General features: G+C 37.9%; 2 protein-coding genes across 6 annotated transcripts in view; one reads left to right on the forward strand and one right to left on the reverse strand.

Annotated features, from left to right (window-relative positions):
• Nucleotides 1-26915, reverse strand: part of MCPH1 (microcephalin 1) — a 226099-nt gene that overhangs the window by 31101 nt on the left and 168083 nt on the right. The window lies entirely within an intron of this gene.
• ANGPT2 (angiopoietin 2) overlaps nucleotides 24108-26915 on the forward strand; it is a 64510-nt gene continuing 61702 nt past the window's right edge. The window contains exon 1 of one of the 3 annotated variants that reach the window (XM_034766365.1): nucleotides 24108-24808. In XM_034766365.1, the coding sequence (XP_034622256.1) occupies nucleotides 24521-24808 (288 nt within the window). In that variant the 5' untranslated portion in view covers nucleotides 24108-24520. The remainder of the gene's footprint in view (nucleotides 24809-26915) is intronic. The other 2 variants (XM_034766364.1, XM_034766366.1) reach the window with 2 other exon arrangements.

Raw genomic sequence — 26915 nt, forward strand, 5'->3', positions numbered from 1 at the left:
GCTTTTTTAATATAAATATTAAAAAATAATATTTTCAAACATTGCTAATTTAAATGCTCTGGTAAATAGTTCTGATGATAAATAACTTCAGTATACAGCACATAAATCATCATAAGAACTTGATAATTGATCAAGTTCTTGTTTTTGGAAAAGCCTGAAAGGTCTACAACAGAATCCCCTCATCACATAATAAATCAAATGTGTTATGGACAAGAATAGAAACTTTTATATATACAATAAGTCAAATAAAATCCAAAACAAATACATTCAAGCTGGAGCTCTGGTTTGCAGCTACCTTATGAAAACATTTTCAAACGAGGGAGGGAGTGTTTTCCAGTGGTTGGAGCAGGGGTTTGGGAGTCAGGAACCCAAGGTGCTATTCACAGCGTTTGCTTTACATCAGAGGAAACGGACCTTCCCAGGGCAGAATTTGGACCAAAGTGCTTATATTTTATTTTTAAAAACAGATCCTGATCCTCTTTTCAATGTGACATACCGGTGTCCACCAGTGCATGGTGTCCTTTTTGAACTGGGCTCTAAATCTACGCTGGAAGAGCAGAATCAGAGCAGCAAGGAAAGACCTCATCTCAATCACAGTCTTGAAGCAGCCCTAAAAAAGGACCTGCACTGTGATCTGCTAGTGTGTACCCTGTGATGCCCCACTGAAGTCAAGGGGACACAGGAATAACCGAGGACAAAAACTGGACCAAAGTACATAATCTGTAATTAATAAAGATAGACCCTGATCCTGCACTGGACACCCTAGCATTGACCTTTGCAGTCTACATGTTGTGGGGCTGCAAGAATATAACTGAGGCCTCATCTACATTAGAAAATTAGCTTGGTTAACTACATTGGTCAGGGGTCCCCATATATTCTTCCATCGACCTAGCTGCTGCCTCTCAGGGAAGTGGATTATATTTGCCAATGAGAGAACTTCTCCCGTCAGCGTAGGTATGTCTACACTGAACCACATAGCCCTTTGATGTTATTTGAAAAAGAAAGAGGAAAATGAGTCAGGAATTATATAATAAATAAAAACAAGACAGCTTCAAATAAAAATACATGGATTCACTTATTTTGGAACCACTATGTGTCAGTGTTATAAGTGCAGTAGATTTATAACTAATTTTTATAGCCTGGATATAGTGTACAACGTTCTTGATAAACAAAAGCCAACAAAGACTCCTCAACAGCTGTCTTCACTAAAACTGTGGAATTAGGATTTTTCCCTTCTGAGATTTAAGATAGCTATAAATAGTCCCCCACAAAGCTTCACCATATTGTTGCTTCTTCAGCTGTTCCATCTAAAACTACTGTTAAATATATATAACATGGGTATTAAAAGAACCATGAAGACGGCCTTTGACATGTTATAGTGATAAGATCACATATTTCACACATTTCTTCTCCTTCATAACAAAGTTGCTAGATGGCACTAATTTTACTGTAATACAGATCCCCTGCATTTCTGCAGTTTAAATGTATGGACCATATTTTGGACAACAAATATTTAAAGTAAGATAGATAAATGCTGCATAAAAGCCAAATTTACTATTATGCAATAAAATATACATAAACAATGCCCTTCTACGATAACAAATGCAGGGATCAAGTGAGACAAAGTAGGATTTCTGTGGTTTTAGCTCTATAGCCTCTGTGGGGCTCGAAAGGTTTAATTACCACAAAGTATACAGGAACCAAGAAGTTTTCTACCCTATATTGCTCTCATAAAAAATTTAGCCTTCAACATCCTGGTAAGATGGAGCAAGAATTCATGCTTTACCATGACCCATATATGGAATATATTCATGACTTATAAACCACTGAGCATGCTCAGAGAGCAAACAGCCAGTTATACTGTAAAGGGTAAAAGGGTATTTAGGTGTGAAGTGACAGACATCATCTTTGCAGCTAATTATCATTGGAGGAAATGTCTATTTCTTATCCCATCCTGTGATGTACTAACTGGCACAGACGTTCTGGCTCATGCTGGTCACTCCTAGATATATCAGTATTCAGTACTCCTGTTTAATGGATGGTAAGAAGCAGATATCTTTCAGATACACTTTCAGGATGATTTACCAGATATTAATGAAGAATGAAGTCTCATCCATTCACCCCAGGTGAAAGGATTCTATAAAGCTAGAAGTTAACTAGTTACCAGGAATTATCACAAAATACAGGTGACTGTCTGCAGGCACAGTGTGTGATGGCAAGCCTAGAGCAAACCATAGCATCAGAGCCAAGTTCAAGCACAAGGGAACTCAAAACACCATCAGTATCATCATTACAAAGTTGGCAAAAAGCCAGAGGCACATAACTTCAACTAGCCCCTTCATTAGGGAGGACAAAGACCAACATAAAACTTTACTTGTATTTTTACATGAAAATCTTAACTTCCCCAAGCCCTGATTGATTCTGTGGAAGTGTAAGGTTACAGTTTCAGTCCGGAGAGATAAATGTAAGTGTAGAAAGTGCTATCACTAGAGCAGGTCAGAACATTTTAAAAGCTATCACCAACATGATGATGTGTAACTTCAAATTTTTTCGGGGTGTGGGGGTGGGAATTGACAGCAGCGATAGCGGTCCACAGTCTGGTCCCAGTAACACTTTGTAAACCTAGAATAACTCCATTATTTCAGTGTATTTACTTCAGTGGTAACTGAAAGTATAAATTTGGCCCTCTGATTTTAAGTCTTGTGTTCATAGAGTCAGAATCAAAGGACGGGAAGGAACCTCGAGAGGTCATCTAGTCCAGTCTCCTGCACTCATGGCAGGACTAAAGATTATATAGACCATCCCTGACAGGTATTTGTCTAACATGCTCTTAAAAAACTCCAATGATGGAGAGTCTACCACCTCCTTAGGCTATTTATGCCTGTGGTTAACCAACCTGACAGGAAGTTTTTCCTAATGTCCAACCTAAACCTCCATTACTACACTTTAAACCCATTGCTTCTTGTCCTATCCTCAGAGATTAAGGGGAATAATTTTTCTCCCTCCTCCTTGTAACAACCTTTTATGTACTTGGAAAGTGTTATGTCCCCTCTCACTCTTCTCTTTTCCAGACTAAACAAATCCAATTTTTTTCAATCTTTGCTCATAGGTCATGTTTTCTAGATCTTTAATAATTGTTGTTGTTCTTCTCTGGCATTTTTAGAGGATGAGACAAATTGATGAAGTGAGATAAAGCTTCAGACAGGAAAAGAGCCAGTTCTTGGTGATACCCCAGCAAATGAAATGTGCTTCTCTTCTACTCTCCTAGAGCACCTGCTGCAAAGAGAACTAGATTGATTGGATCTTTTCAACTGCCCTTCAACCCCTCCCCCACTATCAGCCATTGGGACCTATATGCCTACCATATCAGACACTTCTCTGTCTCCCTCAACCTTCTTGAGGTATTATCATTAGAGAAGCAAGGATATGGGGTAGAGGGAATGTTATTGCCTGTAGAAGTGTTTCAGGTGTTTGCTGCAACACTGTTTGCCAGGAGATGGGAATGGGTGACAGGGGATGGATCACTTGATGATTACCTGTTCCGTTCATTCCCTCTGAAGCACCTGGCATTGGCCACTGTAGGAAGACAGGATACTGAGCTAGATGGCCCTTTGGTCTGACCCAGCGTGGCTGTTCTTATATCTGTAGGCAGTTGTTCTGCTCTATTAGTGATATCATCTCCAGAATGCCCTCCAGACCTGGCTTCAGCCAGAAAAGGGACTACAACTTCACTTTAACTTCTCCTTACAGTATATGCTGAGGACCCCAGAAAATGCAAAAGGTCAAAGCTCACCAGAAAGGCAACTCCTGCAAGTTGCAAAGGGACTCTTTGGGATGAGGGGTTGTTTGTGGGAAAGGGAGGACCAAGGTTTGCTGAGGCAGTAGGAGTCTATTAGGTAAAAGACAGGGACAGCAAGGAGGACACTGGAAGCTGTAACAAATGCATGTGCAGCAAACAATCACTATATGAATTACCCATAACACACAGAGTGGAATTAGAACCCTGGACCTTTATCACCAAAATCTCTAATCTAGCTAAAATGAGTCCCCCTTAGCAACTAGTAGTGAGAGATCACAAATGTATCTGTAAGCCAGCCACCAGAGGACATCATCACACACTTACTCATACACAAATCCAGTGCATCAAAGAAGGAAGTCATATAGGAGCTTGGGTGTCCTCAGCGAACTAAACTTTCTGAGGAATAACACAAAGCATATATAAAGTCTGAGGTTTCAAAAATTGTGATTTGTCCTGGTTGTTTTGCTGTCTGGGTAAATTATAGCCATCTTAAGAAGATTTAGAAGTATCTGTATGGTGAAAGTGGCCCTGGATTTCTGGATAAAACATTTAAAGGACAAAAACTATACTACTTCTTTCTTTTTCAACCTTGAGCCAACTTTCCTAGTGTGGAGGCCGGATATATTGTTTTAATGACTTGGCTTCAAGTTCTCATGTCTTAATTGGTAATAAACTTTAAAGTTAGTGCCAACTTTCAACCATGTATCTTTATTTAATAAAAAAATAGTAGTACAGTTAACTTTTGCATTGCTCGTGATGGCTATTTGAAGAATCTTTTTCTAGTCTGTGGGAATTGGAATATGGATTATTCCATGCACCAACATAAAACAGACGACATCAGCATAAGCTGTGGAATGATGCATGGAAAGATGATATGTGGCTTGCAGGATTTGTCAGAGTTATATCCTATAGCTCAGTCTCTGCCCCAATATACAGACTAAGAAAATGGCTGACATATGGCCCCTGGCATCTCTGTCTCAGGCTTTGGACTTAATGGTAACTTAACAGTTACTCAAATAGGCAGTAAATGAAGAAGAGCTGTAAGTTTTCCAGGGTTTCTGTTGGATGGGTGACCGTGAGTTGAAAGGCTCAAAAACAGCTGCATTTGCACGGGTCACATGCCGTGACATTTCTTGCTGTGGCCACCATAGTATGTTTCAGCTACCCTGTGGTGTTCACCCAAACGATCCCATTTAAACAGGAAACTTGTGGGACAGTTGCAGTGTACATAATTGTGGGATAGCACTGTACTATACTCCTGCTAGCAGGACTCTAAATTTATCTGAAGTTTTGGAAGATGCTGAACTCCATAGCTCATCACAATTGGATACAGCTTTTAGCAAGAAGCACTTGCTTTTCATTAGCTACAGTAAATACCTTTGCCCCCGAAAAAAATTGAAAAAGATAAGATGTTTATCTAATATCTAAGGAAAATAAACTTCTGTCATCAAGAGTAATTTGGCTAACATGTTCAACAGTTAAATCCTAAGAAAATACTACCCCTGCAATACTGCCAATTACACTGAAAACTTGGGTTACATCTGAAGTTTAATTTAGCCCTGCCTTAGAGCAGATTTAACTAGTGTTTTGTATTCAACAAGGAATAGTCTAGATTTTATACTCATGACATTAAGGCGCTCTTGCACACATTTCTGACTTTTTACCTCTGCCCTATACTGGGCAAGTATCCATTGTGTAGAATTTAACTTGATGATGATGAATGCTTCTGTTTTGTAACTTGTCTAACATAGACATGTCATGTCTCCATCCAAGCTGGTGAAATAGACCCAGTTGTTTGCCAAGTGGTTTACAACAAAACCATGGAACAGGGATTGGCAACCTTTGGCATGTGGCCAGCCAGGGTAAGCCCTGGCGTTTACCTGCCGCATCCACAGGTTCGGCCGATTGCGGCTCCCACTGGCCGCGATTCGCCGCTCCAAGCCAATGGGGGTGGTGGGAAGCGGCGACCAGCACATCCCTCAGCCTGCACCGCTTCCCGCAGCCCCCATTGGCCTGCAGCGGTGAACCGCAGCCAGTGGGAGCCGCAATCGGCCGAACCTGCGGATGCGGCTGGTGAACAAACTGGCCCGGCCCACCAGGATGCTTACCCTGGCAAGCCGCGTGCCAAAGGTTGCCGATCCCTGCCATAGAACCTTGTTTGTTTTCACATCAGCAAATCTGAAAATTTGAAAAAAAGTTTTTTGCTGTTTGTGTCATCAGGTTTGCAGTGGGAAATATACTTTTTGAGTATAGTAAAATGTCATTTTGCACCATAAAAGAACTGGGAAAGTTGTTATTATTGTATGCAAAATTTTCAAAAGCACCCACTGATTTAGGAACATATGTCCCATTTTCAAAAGTGACTCAAATGCATAGATTCCAAGGTCAGAAGGGAACAATCTGATCATCCACTCTGACCTCCTGTATAGCACAGGCCATAAAACTTCCTCAATATAATTCTCCTTGTTAAACTAAATAGATTGAGCTCCTTGAGTCTATCACTATAAGGCATGCTTTCTAATCCTCTAAGCATTCTTGTGACTCCTCTATGAACCCTCTCCAATTTATCAACATCCTTCTTCAATTGTGAGCACCAGAACTGGTCACAGAATTCCAGCAGTGGTTGCACATATGCCAAATACAGAAGTAAAATAATTTCCCTACTCCTACTTGAGATTCCCCGGTTTATGCATTCCTGGATTGCATTAGCTCTTTTGGCCACAGCATAAAACTGGGAACTCATGTTCAATTGATTATCCACCATGACCCCCAAATCTTTTTCAGAGTCACTGCTTCTCAGAATAGAGTCCCCCATCCTGTAAGCATAAAATACATTCTTTGTTCCTAGAGGTATACATTTACCTGTATTAAAATGCATATTGTTTGCTTGTGCCCAAATCACTCTGAATCTAAGACCTGTCCTCTTCATTATTTACCACTCCCACAATTTTTGTGTCACCTGAAAACTTCATCAGTGATGATTTTATGTTTTCTTGCAGATCATGGATAAAAATATTACATAGCATAGGATCAAGAACCGATCCCTGTGGGACTCCACTGGAAACAGACCTACTTAATGATGATCCCCTTTTTACAGTTTGAGATCTATCAGTTAGCAAGCTTTTACTCCATTCAATGTGTGTCATGTTAATTTTGTATCATTCTAGTTTTTTATCAAAATGTCCTGTGGTACCAAAATGCTTTATAGAAGTCTAAGTATATTATGTCAATACTATTACCTTTAGCAACCAAACATGTAATTTCATAAAGAAAATATAGCAAGTTAGTTTAGAGAGACAAGTTTGTAAAATTAATATCTTTTATTGGATTAACTTCTGTTGGAGAGAGAGAAACTTTTGAGATTATATAGATCTCTTCTTCAGGTCTGGGAAATGTATATAGAGTGTCACAGCTATGTGTAAGCTCAAAAGCTTGTCTTTCGCACAAAGAGAAGTTGGTCCGATAAAAGATTTTACCTCACCCATCTTGTTTCTCTAACAACCTCGGACCGACACGGCTACGACAATACTGCATACATCAAGTTAGTTTGACAGGATCTATTTTTCATAAACCCATGTTCATTTAATTACATTACTTTTCTTTCTTATTCATTAAGTCCTGTATCAACCGCTCTTTTATCTTGCCTTTATCAGACTGACAGGCCTATAATTACCCAGGTCATCCCATAAAGCCTTTTTAAAAATTGACACGCCATTAGCTTTCTTCCAGTCTTCAGGAATTTCCCAAGATTTATTGGAGACTGAGATGCTTAGGAGCTTAACTCTCATTGAAAGTTCTCTTAGCCCTGCTCTACACTGGGGGAGGCGGGGATAGGGGGATTGATCTAAGTTACTTAGATTGACTTACCGTGGTGTCTTCACCGCAGTGAGTCGACTGCTGCCGCTCCCCTCTCGTGGCGCTGGAGTACAGGAGTCGATGGGAGAGCGCTCGGGGGTTGATTTATCTAGACACGATAACTCGATCCCCGCTGGATCGATCGCTGCCCACCGATCCGGCGGGTAGTGTAGACATACCCTTAGTGCTTAAGGACCAGATTTTCAAAGATATTTGGGCAGTTAAAGAGGTAAACTGGTGCCTAGTAGGATTTTCAGAAAACACTGAAGCAGCTTAAATGCTTAATTGCAATGGGACTTTGGTGCCTAAGCAGGTTAGGTGCTTTTTACAATCCCAGTAGGTGCCTAAATACTTCACTTTAAAAACCTGACCCTACATAACTTTTGAAAAGGGGAGTTATACACTTTTGCATTTTTTTACCCTCAATGTGTTTAATTGTAGGCCTTACTATTCTAGATATGCTGTATGAATTCACATGTTTAGCTTAAAGGCACTGTTTACAAGCAGAGAATAGCTGAGAGTTGACTCTTGTAAGAAACGTTAGAGACTGAATTAGGATTTGACACTCATTTGTTTCTCTCCCATTTTATCTTCTCTTCGTGTATCTTGCCTTTTCTTTCATTGAAAGAAAATATAATAATAAAGAAAAGAGATCAGATGACTACCCCCATTTTTGTTCCCTATTCCTATTGTTTTCCACCCTGGCATTCTTTCCCCTGCATTCTCTTATTTTTCTCCTAACCCTTTCCCAGTTCTCTCTCCCTGCTTCACTTTCCTCCAGTTTGGTATTCATCTCTTAGCTTTGCCCCTCCTCCAAGTTGAATAAGTTAGTGCCCTCTTATTTTCCAGAAACAGATGTCTTTTTCTTTTAAGAAAGAACTGACACTGACTGGAATTTTGTCAAACTGCGTGAAGATTAGTTTCTTTGAAGCCTGGTCCATGTTTGAATCCAAGCTGCCAGGTGTGAAAGTCCAGCATTTTAGTCCATGGTGACACCTCTTGTAGAACCGTGTTATTATTGGTTTATTTTTAATAGTTAAATTAGTGCAGTTAAAATTGGGTAAGATGTTGAGACATTTAAAATTTCATCAAGCATTATGCAAACTGCAACTGGTTGCAGATTCAGCTCAAGGACTATTTTTCAAATTTACTTTTGTCTTGTTTTTTTTAAATTGTATATATTCCCCTTGTTCATATTAACATCATCATACAGGTGTACTGGGCCATCTTCTGCTTGTTAGCAGTGGAGACATGGGACATGAGAATTGTTATAATGAAGAACAGACCATTCCATTTAGTTCAGAAGTCAGTCTTTCTGACTTTAGCCAATGCTGGATGCCTCATAGGTGTAGTTGTATGCTATGGAGAGTAAAGTTTTCATGATCCAAGCTATTTGTCAGTTTATGAAAAGCACTTTATAAGAGCTAGATATTATTATGATGCTTTGACAATGAAGAGATACTGGCCCAGCAGATGTAGAGAGGGGTGTAAATCAGTGCTGAATTTCCCCATCATATTCCAGGAGACACTGGCCAATGCAGGTCATAAAATACATGAATATAAAAAGTCATCTCTTTGAGGAAAAAATGCTTTCAAATAATGGATTTACTTGGCAAGTCAGAAAATAACCAGCCTTAAACTGATACATTAAATGGGGATATAAGTTCCATTCTGATTTTACATAAATTACCATTATGAAGGGTTGTTATATATGCATTACTTATTATGAGGTGTATCTCATTTAATATTGTTAAAGTGTTAAAAATTTTAAAAATTCTTATTTAAAGACAAAAAAAGTAATTGAGGTGTTAATAAATTAGAATAACTTGCCTGGTTGTGAGGGCTTGATTAGCAAAACAGGCAATTATAGAAGAATAGTCTTTACCCTGTTACCAAAAGTAACAAGGTGATATTGTAGCTCTTAGAATGTTACTGAACATATAACACCAGCGGAATTTGTCTGAATATAATACAATCACTTCACTATTGGTATGTAATTCAATGATGATGGAACGTCTGATGTCGAGAGCCAAATTGTTGCTAACATTGTAATATAATCTCAGATATTGTGTTTAGCAGTTTACAGTCATTAACACTTTAGTGTACTTGTGATTGAAGGTTCTAATTTCATGGCTGTGAGAAAATGCATGATTTATCTAAATATATTAATTATATTTATATGTTATGGGTACAGAAATCTTTGCTTTAAGTGCTTTTCACATGAAGGTCCAAGATAAATATTTTTCTAAAGGCAAGTGGTGTGATTTAATCAGAGATGAAAACTGCCTATTAGATCATCTAATGTATACCCCTGCCAATTCAGGATTTTTCCTTACAGTACATTTTCTACTGTTTTGTCCATCCAGTTTTAAATTATTCAAGCAATAGGGATTCCACCACTTCTCACGAGAGGCCATTCCACAGTCTAATAAATCTCAGGACTAAGAGCTATTTCTTGATACTTGGCATGAAATTAAGAAAATTAAAATTTAGGCCATGATTCCTAGCTAGTTCCCCTTGTTCTATGCAAGGGAGGGGATTCTATGCCACACCTCTAAGGGGCACAGCACAGATCTTGCTCCTCAGGGTGTGGGGGAGCCAAGGTAACTTTAAGCCATCTTTGCACCCTTATGATCCTGGGCTACTCTGGGGGCTGGAAAGGTCCCCGACATAATTTAGATAGCTTTGAGGCCTGTCTAAATTATGGCAGGACAACCTGGGGAGACTATATACCATAGCACTGCTTGTAATTTCTCTATTGCTGCTTAATGTGGCCTCACATCTGCCCCACCCTCTAATACAAGGGTTTACAATGGGCTCCTTGGCTGTCTTCCATAGTACCTGCACTGGGGGAATACTCCTACAGCCACTAACAGAGATTTAGGGCCCCCTTTATGCTGCTATAGTTTTTTAATATGGAACAAAGGGGCCTGAACAAGGTTGAGAATTTCAGCTAAGACTCCATTCCCTTTATGATGTTTATGCCCTTGAATACCTACATCCAGTTATATCTTTGCTTAATTATCATTTAGCAGAAACAAGTCCCTTTCATCTTTCCTCATAGATCAATACCTTCCATCTCAATTATCTGTCTTGCTCACTTCTGAATTCTAACCAACTCATAGACCGAGTGAGAATCAGAGTCAGAAAGGTTAAAAACAAGAGAATAAAATGAGAAAACCTGGCACAACGGTCCAAAAAAGCAGAAGTAGAACATAGAGAAATGTTATTGGACCATACCATCAAAAGTATTTCATTTAATTTATTTGAGAAAATGAACCTCAGCTGAAAACTAGGACAACCACATTTTCTTTCCAGTGAATTTACTTTGAATTCTTAGCTGTCTGCATACATGTAATCAGAATGTTTTCCCTAGTCTCAATTCCAGACCATGCTGACCTTCCAGTCTAGAAAGTGGTATTGTGCCAGAATGCATGATGTGTTTGATGATGAAGACAAAATAGATAAACAGAACTACATCTAGTCTAGAAAACTGGTTTCTAAAAGGCTTTTACCTCATCCACATGACTACAGAAAGCATGTTATTTTAAAATGGATTCAGCAAACAGACATTTGTAAGGTCTAGTGGGCCAAACACTAGGGCCTTGTTCCAGGAAATGAAATTTAAATTGCTTGAGATGGAAATTTTTCTAAGCACGCTGCTTCAGGCTTTTTTCCTCCAGACGCCATGTCACCTTATCAGTTTAAACGATTTACTGAGATTAATAAGAGTAATATTGAAATTTTGTTAGCAGTATAATCATGGATAAAGAAAAAATGATATTTGAGTGGGGAATTTGGAAAAGAAGGACAAACTAGTAAAACAGAGTCAGCTGATCAGGAATTTGATGAATTAGATCTAAAGTTACTAATGTTGAGGAACAATGCCAGTCATTGACCATTAAGTCAACATCCTACAGGATATGGTTAATGCAGTAACTAATGATAATGTATCACTTGATTTTAAAGGTGAATCCTTGGGAGAATATTTTAAAATAGATATTTGACAGGTCTCTGATTGCCTCCTTTAACGGAAGGAACTGACTCAAAATCATGTGAGAATATATAATTACATGAGTTTTTTATAATCAGAATCAGAAATGGAACTTAAGCTCGATGCAGTAGATAAGATTTCTATTTCTAATGTTCATATGAAGCAAGATTTGCCTGTGGCTAAGCTGACTAGTGATTCTTCTCCTGTCAAGGCAGATATGAAACGTGTTTTTGGATTCCAGTTAAAAAAGACTGCATTTAATTTGTAGTAAAATACCACAGTAGTGTTTCAAGGTCTACCTTTTCACTGATAGATGCAGATTTATACAATTAAAAAGCAAATGAGCAGATTGATTGGTTTATAGCCTGATAAACTGGTGATTCATGTTGAGAAGAAAACATACCATTTTATGGATTATGATGCTGCTAAAAGATTTGGTCAGCAATTAGCTGCACACAATCTATTATAGATGGATTATTATCTTTCTAGCAGATGATTTGTTCAGCAAGATGAACAAAGAACAGACTGGAAAGCAGACTCTGATACTGCCACTTAGAACACCCGGTGGTGCTTTTTAAAATTATATGACAGTTTTTGATATACAGGTTGGAGAACTTTTTTCTTTAGTTTTGTTTTCTTAAATCTCTCTTTGGTTCTTTCTGGAAATTACTGGAAAAGATATTATAACTCTAATATGAATTTTGTAAAAAGTTTTCAAGAGCCTCCAATTCAATTTATTAAATAGTATTTAATGGGATATAGTCAAAGGAAGCCACTTTAGTGAACAAAAATTGATGTATCTATTACTCTGTCTATGCACAGGTAGGCAAGGTGCTCATCTGTAGTGAGTGACTGGCAGTATGATTGACAGACATGTAGTTTTCTAGAAACTCTGATTAACATGAATTAACCTTTGTGGGACAGTATCTGCTAGTTATAAAAGATGGAGAACTTTTCTTTTTTCTCATATGGATTAAGAACAAAACTGAAAATGACCAAAAATTAGATACAAAAACCTACATTAATGCAATATTAAGGATGCACAGTTATGGCACATGCAACTCAGGAACTGACAAAAGTTATGATGGAATGCACAACTACAGCTCTGTCCTGTTTGCACTGCAATACCATATAATTACACAGGTTATTAGCTCCATAATGTGTTTCTCAAGTTATAGAAAAAATACCATACTGTATTAACTGAGAAGTAGCATGTTATCATAACCAAAGACAGAATTGCAAATCTGTGTATGGAGCAGAGTTGGTGTGTGTATTCAACTTTAACTTTTCATTTCCTGATTTGTGTGTTTAACTGCTGCATTTATATAGTTTTTTCTATCTTCAGAATATAATTTCTTAAATTAAATTGCCATGGCAGCTTTAATACCAGAAATGGTAGACCTTCAGTTTTGTATCTCATCTGAGGAGGCCAAAAGCCTCTCAGAATTGGTAAGACAACTCCCACCTGTTTATGCTCTCTGTATGGTGTGTATATATATCTCCTCAATATATGTTCCATTCTATATGCATCCGAAGAAGTGGGCTGTAGTCCACGAAAGCTTATGCTCTAATAAATTTGTTAGTCTCTAAGGTGCCACAAGTACTCCTGTTCTTTTTTTGAAAAAAAGTCAATGTTTCTATTTACATTAGAACTGGGAAAGCCTCTCATTCCTAACGCTCTTACCTTTAAAAAAAATAAACATAAAATCTTACATTTTGGCCCTAACCTTATTTGGAAATCTTTGTAATACATATTTGTTTATTTCCTTGTTTGTAAGCCAGTAATAATGATGATAGTAATCATTAGCTGCTGCTATAGAGCTTGAAGGGCACATGCAGGAGCTCAGGTTTTTTTTTTTTTTTTTTTTTTAAATGAGTCACCTGACCATGTTCTTTAGTAGAGAGGAAGACAAAGAATCATCTTTAGAGAAGGCAGGTCTAATTTACAGTGGCTCTACTTATTACAAATGTGTAGCCAAATATACTGCAACAAGTAAACCTCTCTCTGCAAATATTCTGCTTGCACTCTTAAAAAAAGGTTAACACATGTACTGTACTTTTTTCTTGAGGGAAACAGATGTCAGGAACTAGGTACCTTACTGCTGCCATAAATGTCCTCTCCCTGAAACCTTTGTTTATTCCTCTTGCACAATTTCTCACTTCCTTTTCATTCTCTCTTTGACATAAATTTTTCTTTGAGTTCAGAATCTTAAGTTGAAATAATATGTTCTTGGGAAGTAAGACATGCTGTTAATAAGTATACCATTATTAGACAAGCAAGTCTATCACTAACATATGAATGGCTGTGGAGCAGAGGAGAGGCTTAAATCAGAAGGACTAAGGGTGTTTGGAAGGCTGGATTACTGTCTAATGCCTAAAACTTTTTTTAAAAGGCATTGCTTTAAACAAGTTATTAAGCACAATGAACTTTTTTCTTTAAGCATAGCTGTTTTCCTATTTTCCAACAGCATTCAGGACTCTTTCATATTCAACTGATTTTATACTTGACCTCCTCCGTGCCCCCCCCTCCCCAAATAAAAATAAAAAAAGACAAAATCCCACAGGAGAGGCAACTGGGAATCAAGGGACATTTTTCTTTGAGGATAGGGGAGATCAGAGCATATTCTACTTAGAGAGGAAGCAACCAGTCAAAGGTTAATTTAGGAAGGAATGGGGTCACAGGGAATTTGAAGAGATTAAGAGAAAAAAGCAGGTGAGAGGCTCCAGTTTTGGAGACAGAGAAGAAAGTTGAGAGAACTGGTAGGTGAGGTCCCATGGGAAGAAAATCTGAGGTATAAGGGAATTCAGGAGGAGTCAGTGTTTCTCAAGGAGACAATATTAAAGGCACAATTGCAAACTATCCCAATGCAAAGAAGGAAGGAGGGAAGTGTCTAATATCCACCAGAAGCAATTTAATGACCTGAAAATCAAAAAGCACGCCTCTGATAAGTGGAAACATGGATGATTTGCAATGGAGGAATAAAAAAGAATACCACAAGCATGTAGGGACAAAATTAGAAAGGTTGAGGCACAAAATGAGTTACACCTAGCAAAGGACATAAAAGGCAATAAGTGGAGATTCTTTAAATACATTAGAAGCAAGAAAAAGATGAAAGAACGTGGAGGCCCTCTACTTAGCGGGGAAGGAGAGCTAATAACTGATAATATGAAGAAGCTGAGGTGTTTAATGCCTATTCTGTTCAGTCTAGGGAACCTAAGGAACTAGCTGAAGCAATCTTGGAATGATTAGCAATTATCTTCGAGAACTCAAGGAGGATGGGCGAGGTCCCAGAGGACTGGAGAAGGCTAAGTATAGTACCGATCATTCAAAAGGGAACAAAGAGGACCTGTGGTATTATAGACCAGTAAGCCTAACTTCAATACCTGGAAAGATACTGGAACAAATTATTACATGATGCATTTTTAAGCACTTAGATGATACCAGGGTTATAAGGACTAGCCAGCCTGGATCTATCAAGAAAAAACCATGCCAAAGCAATCCAGTTTCCGTCTTTGACAATGTTATTGGCCTGGTGGATGGGGTGGAGAGGAGAGCAGTAGACTTGATATATTTTGATTTTAGTAAGGCATTTGAAGGTAACACATGACACTCTAATAGGCAATTTAGGTAGTCTAGATGAAATTTCTATAAAGTGGATGCACAACTGATTGAAAGGCCATACTCAAAGAGTAGTTATCAGTGGTTTGCTGTCAAATTTGGAGGGCATATTTAGTAAGGTCTGCAGGGGTCAGTCCTGGGTCTGGTACTATTCAATATTTTCATTAATGAGTTGTTTATCTTATTTAATGTTATTTCAACTTGACTGGAGAGTATGCTTGTAAAATTTGCAGATGACACCACACTGGGAGGGGTTGCAAGCACTTTGGAAGACAGGATTAGAACTGAAAATGACCTTGACAAATTAGAGAATTGGTCTAAAAACCAATATGAAATGTAATAAATACAAGTGAAAAGTACTATTCTTAAGGAGGAAAAAACAAACACACCGTTACAAAATAAGGAATAATTGGCTAAGTGATAGTAATGCTGAAAAGGATCTGGGGGTTGCAGTGTATCACACACAATGAGTTAACAATGTGATGCAGTTGCACAAAAGGCTAATATCATTCTGGGGTATATTAACAGGAATGTTGTATTTAAGACATTAGAGTGGGACAGTTACCTCTCCTCAGCACTGTTGAGACCGCAGCTGGAGTACTGTGTCCAATTCTGGGTGCCAGACTTTGGGAAAGATATGAATAAATGTAATAAGGAAATACAAAGTATGCTGGAAACGGGGATAATTGAAGAGTCAGACAGTCCTTGGGCCTTACTAGTTGTTATGGTTCCTAAGAAGGATAGGAATACAAGGTTGTGTGTTGATTACAGAAAACTTAATACTGTCACAGTACCTGATGCATATCCCATGCTCAGAATTGATGGCACGTTAGATACTTTAGGCCAGGGGAAATATCTAATTACTCTAAACTTCATGAAGGGATACTAGCAAATCCCTTTAGACAGCGAAGTACAGAAAAATAATCCACTTTCAGTACTGATTTGGGATTTTATGAGTTGAATGTGTTGCCTTTTGATTAATGTAGGAGCCACCTTTCAAAGGCTCTTTAATCAAGTGTTAAAGAGTTACAAGACTTTGCACAGGCTTATATTGACGACATTGCAATATTTAGCAATTCTTGGTCAGATCATAAAAACCACTTGAGAATAGTGTTGACAAGACTCAGAGATGCGGGTCTCACTGTAAAAGTGTCAAAACCTGGAGGAGCCAAAAGGTCTTTTTTTGGTAGGGTAGGTGATGACCAAATTTCTCCTGATCCCTTGAAAGTACAAATCTATTGTTAACTGGCCTTTCCCCCAAACTAAAAAGCAAGGCAAACCTTTCATAGGCTTGGCTACCTATTACCGCTTATTTGTACATGGCTTCAGTGCCATCACACAAGTTGGTGTGTGTACACTATTCCCTTGGGGACAGCAGACGTGGTATTTCAGATGAGAGTGTTCAGTGGAGAAAGGGCTGGACATGACAGAGGAATGCTTCAAAGGGGCTCAGGGATTGGGGTGCACCTATTGTTAACCTGCACGGCAAAGTTAGGGCTGAAAGTAGCCTTCCAAACAATCTCTTCTGGGTAACAGGCTAGTGGTGTCAGCAGTCTGACACCCAGGGTATGTCTTCACTACCCGCCGTATCGGTGGGGAGCAATCGATTTATCCGGGATCGATATATCGCGTCTCGTTAAGACGCGATATATCGATCCCCGAATGCACTCACCATCGACTCCGGAACTCCACCAGAGCGAGCGGCGGTAGCGCAGTTGACGGGGGAGCGCGGCCGTCCATCCCACGCCGTCTGGACCCCAGGTAATTCGATCCAAGATACTTCGACTTCAGCTACGCTATTTGCGTAGCTGAAGTTGTGTATCTTGGATCAATTCCCCTTCCCCCCCCCCCCCCCCCCCCCGCAGTGTAGACCAGCCCCAAGTTAAACAGAAACAAGTCTCTCATGTGCTGGAGGCACAGTCCTGGATACCCTGAGAACCATCACAGTCGGGCAAGTAGTAATGGGCTTAATCTGCAGCAAGAGAGATTTTACGTTAGATGTTAGGAAAATCCTTTTTACTATAAAGGGTAGTTAAATTCTGGAATAGGCTTCCAGGGGAGGTTGTGGAATCCCCATAATTGGAGGTTTTTAAGAACCAATTGCACAAACACCCTCAGGGATGGTCTAGATTTACTTGGTTCTGCCTCATTGAAGAGGGCTGGAATTGATGACCTCTTGAGGTCCCCTCCAGCACTATGATTTTATGAAGGAAGAAGACTGTGAAGGTCTTCGAAAAACTCAGTAGGATTCTGTCTGAAGAGGGAGAGTAAAATGTGGCAACAAATAAATGTCAGGTACTGAGGGCATGAGTCACTCAGATGAATCGAGACCAAAGAGTGATTTTGTTACTCTCTTTTGTAACTAATGCTCCATGGCATTACACCAATACAATATGACCAATTTGAGACTGGCACAATATACATTTCTAAATAAATAATTTTCCAGAATAAATGTATTTGAAAAAAAATTACTTCTTATTTATATGCTTAACAAAAAGAGGCAGGTTGCAGTAAACTTAAAGTTATTCAGAATGTCTTGGCTTTTTAAAATAAGCTCATTATTTTGCACAATAAGTTTAGCAAATTTCATAGGAAATACATCACATACAAGTGCATCCTACATTGATAAGCTTGGATAATAAGATGATGGGCATGGTATAAAAACCTAGATAAACAAACTGATAGGAAGTTACTGCTTACTTCAGAAAGGATTTAGAGTTGGCTTGATTTAACTATGGGTCACGAAGAAAATACATTCATTAATTTCAGCTCATTGCAACAAAATATTTGGCATTCCTTTCTCTTAGGGGGAACAAATAAGACTGCAGACTAGATGGCATGATTATCAGTGGACTAGTTAGTATTCAAAACCCTATTACTGTTTTTAATTTTGTGATTTTATTAATATTGTCCTTGTTTGCATTTGTTTCTGAGAAACATTCAAAAAAAAAGGAAGGAAAGAAAATATTTTGGCATCATCAAATGAAATTATTATAGACTAATAATATTAAAAGGACCCAAGAATCAAAGATGAGGTCCTAGCAGAAAAGTATCAAAATGGCTAAAATTCAGGTACCAGCAATCTACAAAAAGATTTTTATGATTTTAAAATTTATTACAAGATTTCAGATCTCTTATTTGCATCTAGAACTTTATTCTGAAGTTTAATTCTCTCATATTACAACAATTCTTTAAATTATTCAGGAATGTTAAATATTACTATAATAGTGAATAGCACTTGTGCCTCATCATCATACCCTGGTTTCTTATTCTATCCCTCAGATTTAGTCTCACGGCAAAAACTTGAACTAAAAAAAGCATTAAAATGACAATTCACTCTCCTACAAAATTAACAACCTTAAAATGAGATGGAGGCAAAAATCTGCAAATATAGACTAAGACAGAATCAACATTTTCTTATATTACTTCAAAAACTTTTATGCTTCCTTTAGTATCAAAGATCTCACAGAAGTGCCCCTCTACTTGCCTGTCAAACAGAAGCTGTGCAGCTGTATATAAAATGATAATTGGAAAGATAATATTAGTGGTCTTGCTTTTAATGCAGTCTACTCATATAGTGTAAGAAATAAAAACAGAACTGGTAGAGTAAGGGAAATTACTGTTTCCCAAGAAAGGAAATTGCCTGAAGCACATCTGGCAAAAAGGTTTAAATGCTTAATTTTGGCAAAATATACATTTCGCTCCTTTTTATAAGGTGAGTTCTGTAAAGCGAATGGTTTTTTTTTAAAGGGGGAAATATCTAATTTTTACTTTAAATATACTGGGCAGTATTTGCTATTTTATGTCAAACACTGTATACACTTAACTAAAAGGCAATCAGGAAATTGCAGACTAAGCATCATAATTTCAGTTTGGATAATACATTGTACTGTACATTCAAACAGGCCCCATCATCTATAAAGCACCACCAAAGGGAGATGACCATAACAAAAGTATTGAAAGGCAACTACAACTAATATGAACTATAATAAACCTTTTATTGAATTTTGTATTGAAATATACAAAACCCCGTGCCAAGTTATTCATAATCCTCCTACTTTAATATGTCTGACAAACTTACAATGGGATGTTTCCTCTCACTGTTGATAGGATGCAGATCAGCCTGTCATTCAGCAGTTGTGTAATAAGCCCTGCCCTCCAAATGAGAAGCCAGACATGTTCCAACTCCTCAGAGATACAGTAACAATGCAGCATTCAGAATTTCTCCTACTCACCGGAACTTTTGAGGACAAAAATTTATTTAAACTTTCCTTACATTTCACACTAATTTTCCAAATTCAGCTTCTTCCCATTTCCATTCCCCTTGAGCTATGGCTAGTTTGGCTTTGCAGGAGATAATTACTTTGGAGGCACAACTTTCCCTCCTCTGCTGGGAAAGCTGCTCCCAAGTGGATGACAAGGGCAAACCATGTTCAAAAAGATGCGCCAAATGCAGCAACTTTTCCAACATAGGGTTAAAGAGCAGTTATGCTCATTTTGTTGGCAGGATGCCTCACTTTCAGCTTCCTACACATGGTGGGAAAAGCTAAGATCCCTGCAGCAAAGTAGAGAGTAAGTTGAGACAGATGTCGAGACAGCAAAGTCCTCACTGATATACCTGAGGGGGACATTCAACTCACTTCACCACCAGACAGCGTGTATCAGACAGTAAAGAAGAGCAGTCTCTCCCTGTGCAGGAGCACTAAACTAATCCTCCACACACAGAAGGTTAGTCACAGCAGTGCACCTAGCCACAGATCTCAGAAGAGGCTGCTGTGAAGCTATTGACTTGCCCACTGCTTCCACATGGGTTCCAGCCAGCATTCCTGGAGAAAGATTTCTGTACTCTCCACACTACTCCCGAATGCCACTGCAACAATTAGGAGCCACACATTCAACGGAAATGCTAAATTGGTTGATCTTTCCAACATTCAAACCACTTGATTTCTTTCCTGTGGAGGTCCAAGCTATATCAAGAATTATTAGCCAATCTTGCTCTTGGCCCCTCTACCCTCAAACAGCCTCTCAGAGTCACACTCCTGCAGTTCCCAACACAGAAGCAGGTTCAACCCTCAAAAGCCAGGGCTACAGTGTGATGGTTCTCAGGGTACCCATAACTGTGATTCATCTTGTTACTTCCTTGACTTTAGTGAGAGAGAGATTTGCTTGTGTTTAACGGTCAGTGCCCTAACATCACCAGCCTGTTAGCCACCCAACCACTCTCAACTGGGCTGTGCCAGCCCTTACTTTGCCTTGAAAGAAATAGGTGTAACCCCAGTCCCTGAGCTCATTTGAAGCATTCCCCTGTGGTGTCTAGCCCTTTATCCCCTGAACACTCACAGAAATACCAGGTCTGCTGTCCCTAAGGGAACAGTATACACACCCGCTTGTATAATTTAACTCAGAATCAGTAACACCTTTCCTAATATCACAGCACAGATATATTTATAGCGAAAACAAGGATAAAATTTATTACCAAAAAATTCATGATTCAAGATATTGTGAGTAAGAATAATAGGGAAAAAAAAGGTTACCGTTTAAAACAAACTCATAGCACGTTTTCTAGAGACTAAACTTAACAGGCTAATCTCATGTCTAAAGATGTTTATCTCACCAAAGCCTTTTGCAGCATCTTCAACCAAGGCTGGTTGTGATCCCATTTTCATGAATGTAAACTCACTGCCTGTTTACCTTCTAAGTGGAGGATCAATGGGTGTTTTCTTTACTTTATACTTGCATCCACAAAGTTCAGTCTGTACTGAGACAATATCACCCCATTGCTTGTTTTTCCTGTGTGCTCTTCCCTAGTGACTCTACACGGCTCTTCTGACTTTGTAATGCTTAATTTATATGCTGACAGAGAGAGAGGTGAATAAACATCTTTTGTCTGACAGAAAAGCTGTTATCTCTGCCATAATACAGACTTTAGAACTTCATTTTCAATATATATACATAACTCCTAGATAGTATCTGTACATACATTTCATAACAATATTAATGACCAGTGTGATGCTGGCTTTCAGTTAAGACCTCACATGACATTCTTTGGTGAACCAGAATCCGAATATTCTTGTAACCCTCTTGCCAGTTGGCATTGAGGGGTTACCTGATCACATCCAGTCCCTTCTCAAAAACCCAGATGAACTGAAGTGCAAATATGTTCTCAGTGACTTAGTCAACCAGTGTGTGGAGGGATGAATGCATCATCCTTAGTAAATCAGAGCTGCCACCTCATAACAGTTTTTCCAGATCAAGAGCTACTTTATAAATCCTCTCAGGAAAGGGTTCTTGGCCCCTCCTTGTCTGACAACTTCTCAAAGTCCCAGTCTCTTTGAGATAAAGGTGGCAGCACAGCTCTAGCAATCAAGAAGAAAACCTTTAACAGATCACACTGGTCAATGTTATCTTCCACTTCATTGTCGAACTGAAGCATGAAAACACACATAGGTCCCACCAAAAAGTGTAAGAAAAGTAAGAGAAATCTTCCAAGTATTCCTCACTAAGAAAAAGGAAACTTTCAGCACTGGAGCATGAAACAGAGGCAGAACCTCATGCAAGATATTTTCCTCTTCAGTATTTTTAAACTGAGTTATCAAGGGTCGTAAGTGCTTTGGAGAATACTTCCAGGGGAGAAGCCAGTCTAAGTAAAAATCTAAGTAAAAATGTGAAGTAAAAATCCCTTAAAAATGTAAAGGAAGATCTGCATCCAACTTAATTCAACTTTAATAATGCGAATGACCCAATTAATCTAATTTTGTCTGGTTAGACATCAAGATATTTTAAAAAATCTAAGAGAACAAATGTGATTGTGCAGACTCCCTGAAGATTGCCACAAGTAATATACAAATATATGGAGATATACCTATCTCCTAGAACTGGAAGGGACCCTGAAAAGTCATTGAGTCCAGCCCCCTGCCTTCACTAGCAGGACCAAGTACTGATTTAGCCCCAGATTCCTAAGTGGCCCCCTCAAGGATTGAACTCACAACCCTGGGTTTAGCAGGCCAATGCTCAAACCACTGAGCTATCCCTCCCCCCAAGTAATCTGATTTCTTGAAAAAGAAACTATTGTGCAAACAGAAGGATATTTTTGTTCAAAGAAACAGACAGAAAAGTAGAAACTTCTCTTCAGAGTTTTGTGGCTGCATCAACAAGTTTCAGGGCATCTGTCACATTTATTAGTTTTGGTAGAGCAACACCAAGCTGGACATATAATCTATGCATTCTCTTTATTTGCCAAAAACAAATGTTTCACTACTAGATTTATTTTACAGCAAATATCCTTCAACCTGTCTTTAGCTTCAGACAAACACCTCAATGAACTGGAATCCAAAGCACAGTTGCTGGCAAATACTCCCCAGAAAGCAAATTTGACATATTTGTTTTATATCTCATACAGCTGAAACTTAAATCAAGCACATTTTGTCCACTTTGGGGTTCTCCAGAAGTAAACTTTTTGGGTTGTCTTTAGATAAGGCAGTCACAAAAACATAAGGTGGAGTAAGAAATCTCAACCATCCAATGAGCAACACAGCAGAGAGCCTAATTCCTACAACTGGCTTTCACAGACTTTATACCGTTTCCATATCATTGAAAGTAAAACAGTGTTAATGTGCTTTGGCAGAGAAAGATATATAGGGAAACATGTAAAGATGCTTCTTATGATATATATTGCTTGTCCTATGGATAAATAGGGGACTTTGGTCTCCAGTGCGTATTATTTTGGAACCTTCTTTAGCACAACATTCACATAAAATTAAAAGCAATATTTAAGAAGAGGAGTCCAGTCTCTGTGTCCAGATCCAGGGAATTATAGGGCAATTTCTCCTCAAGAATCAGTTCCCCAGCATGATGGTTTCCAGAGCATATTTTCTACAGCAGACAATTTATTTTTCCAAGATTTTATGGGAATCAAACTCCTTCCTGGTCTTTCTTAGCTGTTTAGTAGTCTCATGCTTTTTGAAGTTAGCTGATCATTGCAGGACACAGAGTAATCCCTCTCCTCCCCATGTACGGCCCTGCACTATTAAATATTGCTTCATGATGTATTTTTCTTCACCTTCCACCACCACTATTGACCACAACCAGAGACGTGAGATTAGGCCAGTATGATCTAATATAGCAAATTCTATACTTCCATGTCATTTATTGACGAATTCTTACTGCTACTCTGTTTGAAACATTATCCCCTTTTGCCCAGCTGGGTGACTTTTGATTTATGAATATTTTTAAAATGAACATAATTTAAAATAGCCAGTTAATATACTTGACTAACATTTAAAAAACTGTTTATAAGCTTTGATATTCTCTTTTTACGTGATTTACATAAATTATTCTATTCTAATTACAGTATAATTTATTTATGCACAATATGTTCAGTTGAAGGCTCAATTCTTTAAAAAAAGAGCATTATTTCTTTCTGAAAGGGTAAGCTGAAGCCTACTTTTGTATGATTAGAAAAGTGTCTCCCTCCTTATTTATACAAACTATTAAACATAAGCCAAGCAATGCTTGGCTGAGACATTTCAAAAGAATTTTTCTTTAAGAGGAACAAACAAACAAAGGAAATTGTGTGTGTATAGTTTAAAATGATCACAACAAAAAATTTACAAGCTCACACTGAAAACATAGTTGGAGGCTATAAGAACTGATGTCTAGGAAATTCTTAATTAGAGTTGTGCTTAAGAAATTCACAGGGGTCCTGTAATGGATCAGTTTTTCAAGAGATTTAGTGCAGCATACCATACAGCATTCAGCAGTGTGCTCTGATCTTTCTGCTGCCTTGCAAGTGACCCCCCCTACAGGAAGATAACGGATAAGCCAGGAGGGAGGAGCAGTTTAGCTACACATGTCTGGCTACTCTTATCAACTTATCATATAAGGAAAGGAAAGTGATTGATTCAGATACCGAAGCTGTAAAATCTTGCCAAAAGACAAGCAGAAGAAAACATTAAAGCTTATTTTAAAAACTAACACAGAACTTGCAGCTGAGACAGGACTGTTTCTCTATTTGCATCTGACAGTTTAGGGCACAGCCGGAGAGAAGACAGCACTTTTTTTTTTTTACCAAGTTTGCAACGGGAAAGTAAAAAAAAAAAAAAAAAAAACAGCCCTCATTCAGAGTACTTTACACATGCCAGTAAAGCACTGAATTTCAGGGCAGGTCAACTAGATAATCTGGACTCTTGTTAATCATACTGAAAATAAAAAAACTTCAGTATTTTAGATTTGCTGGGTTATCATAGCAATTAAAATGTGGCTCGCTGTTTACTTTATTTTGAGCTGTAATCTTGTTTTAGCTTCAGGGTATAGCTCCTTTCGTAAAAGCATGGAAACTATCGGCAAGAAGCAGTATCAGGTTCAGCATGGGTCATGCAGCTATACCTTTCTATTGCCTGAGATGGACAACTGCCGCTCTTCTTCTAGCTCTTATGTGTCTAATGCAGTGCAGAGGGATGCACCACTAGATTATGATGATTCAGTACAAAGACTGCAACTACTTGAAAACATCATGGAAAACAACACTCAGTGGCTAATGAAGGTAAGACAATATCATTTCTATTCTAAACACAGGGTATGACTTACAGTAATATGTTTATATACTTTTACTAATGCTTCTTTTTCTACTTCTGTAAGTCTCTAATTTCACAAAATTGTCACCAAACTATGTATTTCCTAGGCTAAGTTTGCAAATTAAGAGGTTCAATCAAAAGCTCATTTTGAAGCCAGGGATCATTATACCACAAGTAGAAGGAGAAAGCTGCATTATTCTGCAAAACCTGTATGCTGTTTAGCTTGCAAGCAACTCAAATTTAATGACAACAGTTACTAGCAGTTATATATACTGGCTTCAGGCATATATGTGAAAAGTCATACATGAAACAGTGACAGTAATAGGAAAAACTTGATCAGCTAGTTATTTACAAACAACTGACAGTGGCTAGCTTATCTCATCTCTATTTAAAAGTGCCTACAGTTTATTTACATGGAATCATTTTCAGCACATTGTACAGAGATTTAAGTATGAGACTCAAGATTAGCAAGAATTCTGTGTCTAAATCTACAAATGCTACTTTGAATATCTCCAGGGACTGATTTGTAGTGAAATTAACCTAGGGAAATGACAATTTCAAGAAAGCTCCCCTAACTAAAGTCCTTTGAATCCTGCAACTCTTCCACTCAAATACAGAGTTTACAAAGGAAAAAGCAGAAACAAAATGTTGTCTACTAGTAAAGAAAGTCTCTGTCCTCATAATTCCTACAAAACAACCAGTTATAATTGAGGGAATACATTGTGTGCGCGCACACACAGATGCACATGTACACACATACCCCAAACAAGGCAATATTTATATATTTCTACATGAATAACGGAAAGGCAATTAAATAATTCACTGATAAACGTTATTAATGTTAACAGAGGATACAATTACATTCAATTCCACACAAACAAGTTACATTTTTACAGAAACTAATTCGGACATTCCCAAAATATTAAACAGTATGTTAAATTTTGACTTAAGCTTGAGTTACACCAGCAGATGTAACATTTTAATCTTAGTACAGGAAGAATAGTTTAGTTGCACAGTGTAGCTCTGATCCTGAATCATTTCACACTAGTATGCCTATATTCTAAGCAAAAAGTATTATGATGCTTTAACATAATCACCATAATATAATGCTGCAAATACTTCTCTTCATATGCTTCAATAACAGCATAAAAATGGTTCTGAATTGTAAACAAAAGTAGAAAATAGCTCATTACTAGTCCAGTATGTTAGTGACTTTCTTAAATATAAACAAACTTTTTTCTTTATTTTAACATGTGTAATGAATTATCATTATAAAATATTATTTTCTCATTAGGATTCACTTCCTCCCAGCAGGTACATAGATACACAGTATGATGTATCCTGTGAAACCAGCTAAGTGTATTTGCATGTGTAAAACACAACAGCCATATTTTCAAGATATAAAGCAATGTGTACTTTCATATATGAAAGTTGGCCTTGGACTCTGTCCATAATTTGGAAACTTGGATGATTCTATGCAGGCTCCTAAATCACAAGCCTTCTTTTAGGGGTTTAAGGTGCTTAATATTTTAGGCATCCCAGTTTGCAAATTACATCTTAAATGTCTAGCCATTAACTACTCTTTTGCTTTAACTTCCTATTTCATAAGAAAAAATATTTCCCTCAGTACATTCATATGTATTAATTTAGCAATATTTCCCATTGCAGTGTTAAAGACCAAAAGTAACAGATATGCAATGCAAGATAAAAATATACAAAGTAAAACAGTCTATTCAGTTGATAAGCCATTTCATAAAATAAATATTAAAGGCGCACTGAAGAATTCTGTGCTAAATGCCAGTTATTACAATATTGCATTTGCTTAATTAAGTGACATCAGGTAAAGCAAAAACCTATAAGATAATTCTATCACTCTTAGTCAAACTACTCTTTTTCCTGACAATCTCTAAAAAAGAATAGATAAGCAAATCCAAAACTGAGAATTCAAAAGGTAGGTTTTTTTTTTATTTTTTTTTTTTTTTATTAAAAGAGGACATAAATTGAAGTATTTCTTTGAGTTCTGCAAATGTTACCATAGTAGCTCACCGCTGATTTAGAACTGTTTCTTTCTACATT

The sequence above is a fragment of the Trachemys scripta genome, chromosome 3 (assembly GCF_013100865.1).
Source record: "Trachemys scripta elegans isolate TJP31775 chromosome 3, CAS_Tse_1.0, whole genome shotgun sequence".
NCBI classification, from domain to species: domain Eukaryota; kingdom Metazoa; phylum Chordata; order Testudines; family Emydidae; genus Trachemys; species Trachemys scripta.